Below are 13,921 nucleotides of genomic sequence, written 5' to 3' on the forward strand. Positions count from 1 at the left end.
TAAAACATTTCAGAAGTCAAAAACTCAAAGCCATGGGATGAGTCAATGACAGTGTATCAATAATTTGCATCCCGTCAGGCTACGCTTCTTTTTTCCAAGTCAAATTTATTGATTAATGCCGCTGGCAAAATCATATTTTTAACAATTGTAGCTTCTAAGGGTGTGTTTGAATTAAGACTAGATAAAATTAATTCAAATGATTAGTTTTAATATAATTAATTTTTTTGGTACAATTGATCTATCAGAATTAATTAATGAAATTGATTTTGAGTATAATTGGAAAGCAAAATGTAAAATAACATAAAATCATAGCATGAAAATCCAAGCCAACATGCCAGGTTAAACCAATAAGTTGTTAAATCATAGTTTGATCATGATTTGACTACGGCTTCGATCATTAACTAATGAACTAATACTTTAATTGATTTAACGACCAGCCTAGTTTTCATTATTTTGAATAAAAATATGATTTTGTGAAAATATATATAAATCCCTCTTTACATGCTAAAATCATTTATCAACTCCAATATTAGTTTTATTAAAAATATTCAAACACCTATTATTAATCAAATTTGTACATAATCAAATTTATTCAACTGAAATCCAAACACCCCCTATTACATGTTAAAATTAAATATGAACTTAAACATTGATTTTCTTAAAAGCAAACACACATCTATATATACATCAGAATCGGTTATGAGCCAAAATCATACTTATCTCATAAGTCACTGTTATTTGCTTCTCAATTTTTCTTTTCCAAAAATCTGTCCAAAAACTAGGTAGAATTTATTTTATAAATCATTATTTTTGGTTTGTAATTGATTTTGACATGCATATAAATATTTGAACATTTTAATTAAGTAAATTGAAGTTTTGAGTTTATAATTAATTTTGACATGTATAATCAGTGTTTGAATGATAATTTTTTTTAAAAGTCATAGTTTTAAGTTTTTTAAGAAAAAACATAACTTTAAATTGCTTCATTTTACTCAAGTTTTGCTATAGGTATTTGTACTTTTTTTGTGTTCTCAATTCCTAAATTTTTATTTTTTGATATTCTGTTGGGATCAAAAATACAAAAAAAAAGTAAGAACTTATAAAAAAACTCAAATAAAGTGCAAAGACTTAAAATTATGTTCTTTCTTTTTTTTTTTATCATCATAGTTTTAAGTTTATAATTAATTTTTATATATAATAAGAATATATTTTTTAAATTATAAGACATTTCTAGATACAATGACACATACTAGCAAATTATTGTTATTAACACTATCAACACATTAAAATTTACTGGTTTGAATTTAATTGGATAAAAAATATATTAAATATACAAAATTTATGTAAATCTTGTCGTATGTAATATACTCATAATATTCAAGCAGAGAAATGCTTCGTGAACTACGTACGTTAAGCTTTTATTTCCACAGCTACCATATGTAATCTCACTTTATTTCTCGTTTAATCCGATCATTATTCTTCATTTGATTCTTTGACGTGTCCTTCACGCATGACTCCTCTCTTTTCCCCACTCTAGAGTTTTACTATAGCTTTTCATTTAAAAAAAAAAGAGTTTTATTATATCTCTTCCTTTTCAGTTTTATGGAAAAAAAAACAGTACAGATTTGCGTTGGCTCGGTTTATTTATTGTTTTGTAATTAAAACCAATTAAGTAAAAAACTGTATGTATGCAATAAGAAAAATAGTTATTATCTTATACATAAATCATTTTCATTGGTTTAGCTTATATGCAAGTGACATCAATGAAGTGCTGAAATGTGTTTTTTGGTTAAAAAATTCGAATTTTAAATTTAGGTTCCCGATTGATTGTATTACCGTGACGTGTTGAAAACTACATGAAAAATATTCGTTTTAAAAAGTATACTAATGTTATAAAAAAAGTATATTAAATATTGGTTGTCCACTCATCCTTGTCTTTTAATAAGTTAAAAATTGGCCTATTAATAATTGTCGGGTACTTAAAAATACTCTCATGGCATGCAAATGTTTTGTAGTAAAGAATATTTGGCCGAATTAAAAAAACAGTGCTAATGAATGCCAATTACTCACCCTAAAAAAAAATTAACTCGAGAGTTGGATTTGACAAAAATTGAAAATAATGTTATCAATTTTAGCATTTAAATTTCTCATACAATTTGTATATGAGTAAAACATTTAATATTCTGATATATCCTCTATTTTACCTTAATATATATATATATATATATATCATTTCTATTTTTGAAACCTATGTGAATCTCCTTTGATATAATTACTTCTTATAAAACAAAAATTTTTCCTTTATTTTTAAAATTTTATTTCCACTATCTAACAATTAATTGACGGGTAAGTCATATATATTAGATAAAATACCCCTTCTTTATATCTATAAATTTTGTCTAAAAATTATTCAAATTACAAAAAAATTAATGCATATATATTTTTAAATTTTCATTTATATTTTAATTTTTTTAATTATATAAACGTATTTATGTGGTAACATTTTCTAAATTCATAAATTGACTAAAATAATATTTCAAATACAACTAAACTACTTAATGAAATAAGAATATAATATAATAAATTACTCAATATAGTATGTATTTATTTTTAAAATTTTTATTCATTTTAACACAAATTTAAATTATTTATTTAAATAATGACATACTCAATTATTTAAGTTTTTGAAATTGGGAGAGAAAGTAGATAATTAGATCATAAGAAAAAATAATAATTTAAAATTTTCAACATAATTATAGATAAAACTTAAGTATTTTTTTACTCTTTAACAAAGTATTTTTAATGGTATTAAAAGGTAAATTTTGAAAATAAAAAATGGTACTCATAATTTTAGCAGAATGGAGATAAGGTCATTATATTTTACTCCTTATATCCCTGTGTGTTGTGAAAACCGAGGAAAAGCCCCTAAAACTTTATTAACTAGAGCCAAGCGCCCAATCGGAACTTGTCTTACACGCGGAAGTCATCTACCTACCCGAACCTAACCACTGAAAGCAATGTTTGGCCAAAAAAATAAAAAAAAAAAACCAGTGAAAGCAATGTCAACACATTTTTAATGGTTTCTCGGCGCTAGGAGATATTCTCCACGCATATTAAAAAAATTATTATATTATTTATTTTCTTTGGGCCAAACAATACTTAATCCCTCTTATCCAAATGTAAGACTTTTTTTTCCCTCATATAATCTTGTTTAAAATATAAAATACTTTGCATCGTTTGAAATTAATCCGACTTTCCTGCATGATATTTCATTAAAAAATTATTGACATGATTAATCAAAAAATTATTAACATAAATATTTTTTTCTAATTTAATTCATTATTGATAGAATGATAGTTGAGGGTAAAGGTTGAAAATAAAAAATGTGATATATATTTTATTGAAAATAAGAATATAGCTGAAAAAATAATTAAAAGTGGTTTGCATGATTAAAACATTATTTTATATTTTATATTAGTTTATAATATGGGGGAGGGGAGTTCGGAAGATCACGAGGTCAAATTGACAAAGGACCCATGATCCCTTTTTCGAATTTTCTTATTTGTTTTAGCTTATTTATTAAAAAAACTTTTTTTTGAATATATATTTACATGTGTGTGTTGTGAGTTTTTATAATGTTTATTTAAATTTTAAAAATAATTAAAATAAAAAAGTAAATTTTTAATTATTTAGTTACTTTGAATAGCTTGTGAAATCTAAAATTAATTAATACAATAAATAAAAAAAGTGTTTTAAAAAGATCAATATGTAAAGATATTATAAAATTTTAAATAATATATAAAATAATAAATTATTTTATAAAGTAAAAATTAGAAAATATATTATAAAATTTAAACATAACAAATTGATAATTACTATTTTATCATTTTAATTAAATATAAAAAATATCTTCTTTTTATAAAATTTGTACAGAATAAATATTTTTTATAAATTTTTTAAACTATATAAATTTTTATTTTTTATTTTAAATAAATGGGCATCGGATAAGTTTATATTTCAATTGAGTTACCCTTAAAAAGCATGTGAGTATTTTTTTTTTAGGAGAATCTCACTCACAGTCTTGAAAATACAAAAATTTGCACTGCAAGGCTAATGGAATCTAAAAAATGCACTGCAAGCTCAAGGTTTATTTTTGCAAATGTTATTGTGGATAAAAAAATGCACTTATCCTTGTCTTCATACAATGTTCATTGTACACGTAACACAATATCCATGAATTATTAATACAATATTCATGAATGTGCAACAACTTGAAGTATGTTGTTTGACATAGACTTTATATTGTACAAATGTTGTAGATTTTATATGTTCAATGTGTTAAAAATTGATAAATATTGTGTTGTATATTCATGAACCTTGTATTGTTCACCATTTGTTTGCTTGTACATTTTACTTTAAGTTAAATTATATCGTGCATTCATAAACATTATGTTGAGAATTTGTGGACATTGTGTTGTAAAGGATGGACACGCCTTTGAGACAAAAATAATTGTGTCTTTTCATCCACAACAAAATTTGCAAGAAGGGGTCTTAAGCATGTAATGTGTTTTTAGATTCTATTGAGCTTGCGGTATAAATTTTTGTGTTTAGAGGCATTAAATGAGATTCTCCCTATTTCTTTTAGTTATAAATGACAAGGCCAAGGCTTGAAGAATATATCTTCAGTGCTCAACAGTTACAGGTCTACATATGTTCATTGTGTTAAGAATTAATGGACATTATATTATATATTCATGAACATTATGTTGTTCATCATTTGTTTACATGTACATTTCACTTCAAGTTAAATTATGCCCCTTAGATATATTGTGCATTTATGAACATTATATTTCCACAATAAAATTTGCAAGAAAGGCCCTCGGACTTGTAGTGTATTTTTAAATTCTATTGGGCTTGCAACGTAAATTTGTATTTAAAGATCTTAAATGAAAAATGAGATTCTCCTTTTTTTTTTTTTTTGAGTTACAAATGGCAAAGCCAAGGCTTGAAGGATTTGTCTTTGGTGCTCAGCCTATTGCTGTGCATCGTTTTATCATCCAAAAAATTTTTGGCTGTGCATATTTAATTTGAATGGTCTATTTTTTAAAATTAAAATTTAATTTTATATTCATTAAAAAAATTATAAATTTTTTTGATAAATATGTTCATAATTAATCTAGATGTTATTAATTTATTTAGGTAGTCCAATTTAATATTATAATTTTTTATAATTTAACTATTTGGATGTACTTTAGACAATATAAATTTAATATTAAATTCAAATTGTTCAGAGTGCACTGAGATAATCAATTTATAAAATTATAAATTAAAATTAAATTACTTAAATTAAATCAATACCATATGATAAATATATTTATAAAAACACTTATAAATTTTTATTTTAAAAATATAAAATTAAAATTAAAAAATATGGACCAAATTTTTCCTAACTGACGAGACCGTGCGTAGCAACTGTTGAGCACCGAAAGAGAAGAAAATTACATAAAAGCTACTCTCGGTCGTTAAAAAATGCAAGACATTTTTTTGAGAAATTAAATGTTAAAAAATATAATATATTTTTAATCTTTTGAAGTGTAATTATTATATTTTTTAAAGTGTACTTATTAATAATAATTTTATATTTATTGTAGAACGTTTAGTAGAGATAAATATAAAAAGATAATATTAATTTAAAAATAAATAATTATTTTATTAAAAAATAAAATTTAATTAAAAATATTTTATATTTTATAATGAAGTAATAATCAAGAGCATATTGCTCAGTGCATGCGTTTGGCGCACTCGTGAAAAGTAATCCCAACACTGCCAATGTGGCCGTTCGATCTTTGACATGATGTCAGCGGCACGAAATCCCCTCTCTCCTGATTAGCAACGAGGTTTATGACCGAGAAAGAATGTGAAAGTCGAAACTTCAAGTCACTTTTGCCATCCACAGGTACTAGTACGACTGACTTTGATCAGTATTTTATTCCCATCTACGAATCTTACCTACTCCTTTTTTTTGTAAAAAAAGGAAAAATCACAATTACAGACCCATAAAAATATTAATGAGAATTACAAGTTCTAAACATTTTTAAAATAATGTAATTTAAAAAATATATTTATGTATCGTTGACATTTTTATAATAACATCTTTTGTTTTTAAGCAATGGAGTGTACTACATATACAATGTTTAGATTAGAGCCTCTAATTAATAGTTTAAGTGACATGCCAACTTTAATTTGTTAACATTTTACTTTACGTCGATACAATAATGAAATGCAGCATGTTGTTTTAACTTGAATAAATGAAAATAAAATTCTGTTGAGTCAAACAAATACAACTCCTGAAGTTCATATGATTTTATAAAATAAAAGTTAGTCTCTATTCTCTTCTGAATCCTTCATTATAAATGTCAAAGCACATATTAAATTGAGATTCCACTTTTAATTATAGAATTTGGAACAAATGATTATACATGACAATTAGCTGGTGTGGATCTGTAATAAAAAAGAAAGATAATTTCTTTTTCTTTCGATATTCCACTAGTCCAGTAACCAATATATATACTAGCTGAAGAAGTTTAGTATTCAGAAAATGTCTCTTTTTGGTTGTTGTTAAAGAGACACACAGCATTATCAGGTGGTGAAGTGTGTATCTACTGGAACTTCAGAGTCACCCCCACACACAAGATATTGAGATTCAAATTATATGTGTGCATATGCAGGAGATATTGGATCGTAGCTCGGTTTTACGAATAAACAATTGACCATAGAAAGCACTTGTTAATTAATCTAAATTGAAACAATCTCTGCATAAACAATTCTGAATTCTCTCTAAAATGCGCTAAAGTATTCATAATACTAAACCCTTAAAATTATAATTTGCATTAATTAATTTATGATTCATGAATCAAAACTACGCAATTGCAAACGATGACAAAACAACATGTGCGCTAGCGATAATCAAGCATGACCAAACGAAATGCAGAAGACCGTCAAAAATGGGGGGCACCCCCCGTTTTGCTGAACCAAAAGAAAATTAATAACTAATTACATATATAATAGCATCTAATACTATTCAATATTCCACACTACAATATGTCTTGAAAAGAAGTTATCGGTGAACCCATCCTTTCCATGAAGGCTAAGATAAATAAATTAAATAGCTCAGTTTTTACTTTTGCAGATAAAACGTAGAGGGAGAGGTGATTGACTGCGGCAGAAATTTTTGTCAACGGAAAAAAAAACTCGGACTAATAAATGGTTGTATTCAGGAACTGAGAGGGGCAATCTTTTTGACCTCGTCTTTGGTCAACTCCACCATCCATCCCCACGTTGAATATGATGATCATACCCAAACACACCACCAAAACACATAACATGTCTTCTACAGTAGACTAAGGAGCAATGCAAGTTGGGAATATTATAAATTAATTAACTAATGCTATTTATTTATTCACATCACTGTATAATTATTCTTCATCATAGCGCCTCCTGTGCGATGATTTTACTGGGTCGTCTCATAGCAATTAATCAATCAGCACACGACATTTTCCCTTCCCTTTCGTGTCCCCGTATTATATATACACACACCCAAGGGAAAGCTCATCATCATTCATATCAAGCATAATCTCTATTCTCCCGAACTTGGGAAAGCCCAAAAATGTTGCCTCAGCTCGTGTTATTAGGGGTGATCCTGGTAGCCTCAGCTTGGCTTCTTTCAAAGAGAAAGAGCAAGTCGAAGCCGAGGCCAAGCCTTCCGCCGGGTCCGGTGGCTCTGCCCATTGTCGGCCACCTTCACCTTCTGAAGCCTCTGGTCCACCAGGCCTTGCGCGACCTCCAAACCAAATATGGCCCTCTCATGCACCTCAGGCTTGGCTACGCCGACATGGTCGTCGCCAACACTCCCGAACTCGCAAAAGAACTCCTCAAGACCAACGAACTCGCTTACTCTTCTCGTAAAATGAACGTTGCCATCAACCTCGTAACCTATGACAACGCCACCTTTGCCTTCGCTCCCTACGACACTTACTGGAAATTCATCAAGAAGCTGAGCACCACCGAGCTCTTGGGAGCCCGAACCATCAGGCAGTTTCTTCCAGGTCGGACCCGCGAGATCCACTGCTTCATTAAGGACCTCGTGGATAGATCCGTGGCCCGAGAGAGCGTCAACCTCACCCAAGAGCTCCTGAAGCTCTCCAACAACATCATCTCGCAGATGATGCTGGGCATCAAGAGCTCCGGAACGGACAGCCAGGCGGAGGAGGCTCGGAATCTGGTTCGGGAGGTGACGCAGATGTTCGGAGAGTTTAACGTCGCTGATTTTATTAAAATATGCAAGAACTTGGATGTTCAGGGCTTTAAAAAGAGAGCCATGGACTTGCACAAGAGGTACGATGCTTTCTTGGAAAGGATCATCTCCGCTCGGGAGGAACTTCGAAGGAAACGAAAAGCTTCTGGGAAGGCAGATGACGCTGACGACGGAGAAGAGAAAGTCAGGGACTTCCTTGACATTTTGCTCGATGTCGCCGAGGATAAGAATTCAGACGTTTCTTTAACTAGGAACCACATAAAGTCATTAATTCTGGTGAGTATACACGCCTCCTATCCCTGGTGCCTAAAAGGATTATACCCGTTGCCCCGGATATAAAAATATTTTTTAGATGTTTAACATCTGAGATATAACACATGAGTCACCTCTCTATCTATTAAATTCTTATTTTTCATAAATATCTTTACTCATTATATATATATATATTATATAATATATATTAAATATTTGTTTTGGCCGGGAATTAACCAGCAAGGCGCACAGTTATCCTCTTTTAATTTTCTCTTCCTAGAAGAACAAGGATATTAGATAGCCCACTATCATTGAATATTACTTGGATGATATATCAAGTCCCTAGTGAAAGTACCTTTGAACCTAAATCTCATTAAAAACCCTTTTTTTTTTTATTACGATTGTTAGTATAACCGCATATCTGACTTTTCTAAATTGTCGTGGCTGAAATAAAGGATTACTTCACGGCAGCAACGGACACAACGGCGATAACAGTGGAATGGACAATCTCGGAGCTGATAAATAACCCAAGAGTTCTGAAAAAAGCGCAAGAAGAGGTAGACAGAGTGACAGAACACAAGAGACTGATATGCGAAGCAGATATCCCAAACCTTCCATATATTAACGCAATAATAAAAGAAAACATGAGACTACATCCTCCCATTACTATGATCACCAGGAAGGGAATCCAAGACTGCGTGGTGAGCGGCTACTTGATCCCCAAGGGAACGATCATGTGCGTCAACATTTGGGCTATGGGCAGAGATCCAAACATATGGGAAGCCCCTTGGAGTACAGACCAGAGAGGTTCTTGGAGGGAAAAGAGAGTGGCTTGGATATCAAAGGCCATCACTATGAATTATTGCCTTTCGGTTCGGGCAGAAGGGGTTGCCCTGGTCAGCCTCTGGCCATGCAGGAACTGCCCGTCGTGATCGGCGCTCTGGTTCAGTGTTTCACGTGGAAGCCGCTCGATTCAGAGGGGAAGATCATCGGCAACGGGAAGACCATTGATATGGATGAACGGCCAGGGCTGACTGCTCCCAGAGCCAATGATCTATCGTGTATTCCAGTCGCACGATTGAACCCTGTTCCTTTCCTTCAAGTTTGAGCCACGAGATCATGCCACGCGCTTTTCTTTTTTGCCTTTTCTTTTATAATACAAGCCAGTTTGGTTGACTAGAAGGATGGCGCACACATATATTTTGTTGTTTTAATTAATGTTTATAGAATTTGCGAGTTGTAAAAAGAGATGGTACAGTGGTACGTAGTGAATTTCTCTCCGTTCCAATTAATAAAGCTATTATACAAATAAGAATTTGATTTCTCGCATTCAGTTTGGTTTTGTTTCTGTGTTTGGTGAGGCCGGCTGCCACGTACTTTCTTTTGCTTGGTAGTTGCGCGTCGCATGCACAATTTGAAAGCAGTGTATTAAGAATGTGAAAGGAGATTTAATTATACGTGATACCAACAATATGTTTTCACCACAAAAAAACAGCTGATTAGCTTTTGTCGTTAATCAGTAAAAATTTTATCTCTAAACAAATTAGCGACGGAATATTTTTGTCGATAAAAACTTTATCACTAATTTATTAGCAACGAAATTTGTAATTTTGTCGCTAATTAGCGAGACGGAATAGCGATGAAAATTTTTTCGTCATTAAATAAGGATGAAGTTATTCTGACTTTGTGACGGAATGTATTCCATCGTTAATTTTTCAACAGGCTTATTCCGTCACTAATTTATTAAGTAGACCAAAATATCATTGCCACATCACTCGTGGACCAATGCCACCTCACCACCACCTAGTCACTCAGTGGACCAGTGCCACCTCGCTGCCACATCCTAGTCACCCAGTGGACTAGTGCCATGTCATCGTCACTTCATTTGTCACTTCCATATCAAATATTATAACCTTCAATTGTATCTTGGCTAAGTTTAAACTTACAACTTCATACTCCCATGTGCTTTTGCGTCTATTTTGTTGCTAGTTGAGCTTAGGGCTATGTAAAAGTTTTTCAATCCTGTTTGGTTTAGTCCAACTCGAGATGATCTCAGTCTTATTCGATCCATATAGACACTGGTTCTTCAAAACCAAAAAGACTGAAAAGACTAAACTATTTTTTCGGGTTAGATTGGACAACTAGGTATCCAAACCACTTGGTCTAGTTCAGTCCTATTAATTTTTTATTATAATTATAATTAATTTATTTTTAACAAATGTTTGAAGTGTAATGGATGTTAAGGAGATAACTGTATGAAAATTTGTTGAGTTTGTTTTTAAATTATTATTGTAATGTAGTGTTGTTGAATTTTATTGAGTGTTATTTTTTTAAAGTTATAAATTTAAATCATTTGGACTATAACAAAAATATTTTTTCTTATTATTTAAAATTATTATGAATTTATTATTATTATAAGTGTTTTTGCTATCTTAATTGAGTTTATTATGTCAAAATGGATTATTACTTCTCATAGAATAAAAAAGGAAAAAAAAAAGCTAAATGAGTATTGAACTGACAGAATCAATTTTCTAGTCCTATGGACCAAGTCGTTCCTGTTAATTTTTGAATTATCGTTGGATAAGACTGAACTATGGGTTAGGGTGAAGTTCAGTGTCATCCTATTTTTTGTGCAGCTCTAGTTGAGATGAAAGAAATCTTCAGTCTTAATTGATAAATTAAATATATAATACTTAACCACACATACATAAATCAATAAATATATAATTTAAATTATTATTAAATATATTATTTAAATTTACTTGGTTTTTTAACATTATATTTTTTTATTAATATGGAAAAATTAATTTATATATAATAATTATTTCTATTATATTTTTAAAAAAATTTAGTAATAAATTTAATATTAGATTGAAAAATATTTTATTATCATTATATATTATGTTATAATTTGTATCTATATAATATAATATTTTAAATTTTTATTTTATAATTATTTTATTTTTATTTTTAAATGAGAATAATTAAGTATACCATTTAAATTATTATTAATAATATACAAATAATTTAAAATAATAAATTATTTTAAATTATAATTTTTAAATTATTTATTTATAGCATGATAATAAATTATTAAATAAATTATATATGAATATATATTATAAATAATAAAATTAAATTAAAAATAATTTGTGACTGAATTAGTGATGAAATTATGACAGAAAGCTTTGTGACGGAATTTTTTGTCACAAATTTTGTCACTAAATTGAAATAAAATATCCTAATCATTAGTGATGAAATTTTTTGTTGATAAATTATTTTTGACGGATTAGCGACGGAATAATAATAAAATTTTATTGACAGAATATACTAGTGACGGTAAATAATGATAAATTATTTGTGTCAGTAAATTAGCGATGGATTAGTGATGAAAAATTTTTCTGTCGCTAATTCGCTATTTTTTGTAATGTTTTGTTATATATGGCTGCTTAGTTATGAGTTATTGACTTGTATATGGCATTGAGTGGTTAATTTAAATATTTGGGAACGAGCTGGTTAAAGCCAAAACATTCACACACACACGCACACATATATGCATCCATCAGTTATATTATAAAATAATCACGTACAGGTTAGTAAACTAAGTTAAGGTTAATCAGTTCTAGCTATATGTGAAGGTGCTTCTTTTTTTGGACAAATAGTTGAAGCCTTACGTGAAGGTATTCAAGAAGGGCCTTGAAGGAGTTCAGAATGGATGAATGGGGCGAAGTGTGCTGCTGACTTCCTGAGGTAGCTCCTGAATCTAATTATATTACTTCTTCCTTCAATTTTTAATGCATGACCTAGTTCCCGCAATTATATTAAAAAAATCAATTAATTATATTATTTATTGGTCATTAACGTGTCAAAATTTTGTGACTAAAATACCCTTCAAATGCTGTATGTCTAAGCGGTTCTTATTTATTTATATATTTTGATGAATTAATGAGTGTAATTTGTTTTGAAAATTAAAACAACAAAATCGACTGCCTTTTAAAAAAAGAAAAAAAGAAAAGAAAAGGGTGAGGTGTTTTTTTTTTTTTTTTTTTTGGGGTGGGGGGAGGGGAGTCCACTCATTAGCTGGATGACGACGCAAGACTTCAACAATGGCCGGCACCCTATAATTCATTAAACCATATCCAAGCTAAATTAGCGGATCGTACACATATACATGCATGTATGTGTATATTGTATGCATTCTCTCGTTCAAAATTACAAACTATTTTTAAAGACAAGACTTGCATACTTAATTTTACATACTTAATATACTTTTATCTAATTAAATTAAGATATTATGTGTTTATAATATTAATAATATAAATTTATTATAGAATAAATAATCAATAAAAGATTTACATATCATAATTTAATTGAAAACAAGTACATTAAATATATAAAGTTGAGTATATAAGTTTTTTCCTAACTTTAATTAAATTTTATTGACCAAATTTTTAATTAACATTTACTTTCAAGAAAGCAATTAACATCATTAAAAATTAACTACTCTTTTCATTATTATTTTTATTTAACAAGATAATTTAATTATAAATAGATAGTAAATTAGATTAATTTCAAATAATTATTAAAAATTTTTCAAAAAAATTCTCTCATAAAAAACACTGAAATAATTTATATTTTTGAACACAATAATTCTTTAAAATGTATTGTAATTTCCAATGAAGTGATCAGTCAGAGCCTAAAATCTGTGAGGTGAAAAGAATATTTATTTTTAATAGAAAAAAAAGATTATTTATTTTTTCTAACGTCGAACACAGCTGGCAAGGGCGCTTTAACTCTTTCAAGTTTGCCTTCGTTTCTTGTTCTATAAATCAAGCATTCATGCTTCACAGAACATGTGCCTACCCTACCACAGTGCTACCCGTATTACCGGCTTTGAATTAATATTATTTAGTGGATGGCGATCAAGATAAATGTTATAGAAAAAATATCAATCAATGACCATTATAAGAAATTTATAGCATTCAAAGCTGATAATTTGAATGAGGAAGACTTGTTTGAATCAAGCTTAATTTGAGTCAAGTTTATTTAAATTAAGCTTAAAATATCCTATTCTTTTTAAAAAAACTCATATAGTCAAACTCGACCTTAACACTTTCAGGCTTTAGCTTTTAGAAAACATTTTTTCTTTTTTTGAACTAATTTTAATTTTTAAATAATTTTATTAAGTACAAAATATTATTTTAACTTTAAAAAGATAAAATAAAAATAATAACTTATCAACTTTGTAGTTAAGTAGCTCTGTTACTATTTTACTGTATTTTGTGTAATTTATTCATGAATATTTTCTTTGCTTGTAAAGTAATGTCTTAGTTGTTTAAATATTACTTTTATCAT

At 29.0% G+C, this 13,921-nt stretch overlaps 2 protein-coding genes across 2 annotated transcripts in view; one reads left to right on the forward strand and one right to left on the reverse strand.

The window, feature by feature from the left end:
* LOC129313546 (60S ribosomal protein L23a-1) overlaps nucleotides 1–13,921 on the reverse strand; it is a 99,683-nt gene that overhangs the window by 58,564 nt on the left and 27,198 nt on the right. The window lies entirely within an intron of this gene.
* Nucleotides 7,612–9,899, forward strand: LOC129313542 (cytochrome P450 93B16-like). The gene is given in 3 exon segments (XM_054956748.1): nucleotides 7,612–8,590; nucleotides 9,022–9,343; nucleotides 9,346–9,899. Coding segments are annotated over 3 exon segments (1,575 nt in total). The 5' UTR covers nucleotides 7,612–7,666; the 3' UTR covers nucleotides 9,675–9,899.

Source organism: Prosopis cineraria, unplaced genomic scaffold, assembly GCF_029017545.1.
Source record: "Prosopis cineraria cultivar Desert tree isolate PC_DT_omini unplaced genomic scaffold, ASM2901754v1 PC6, whole genome shotgun sequence".
NCBI lineage: Eukaryota > Viridiplantae > Streptophyta > Magnoliopsida > Fabales > Fabaceae > Prosopis > Prosopis cineraria.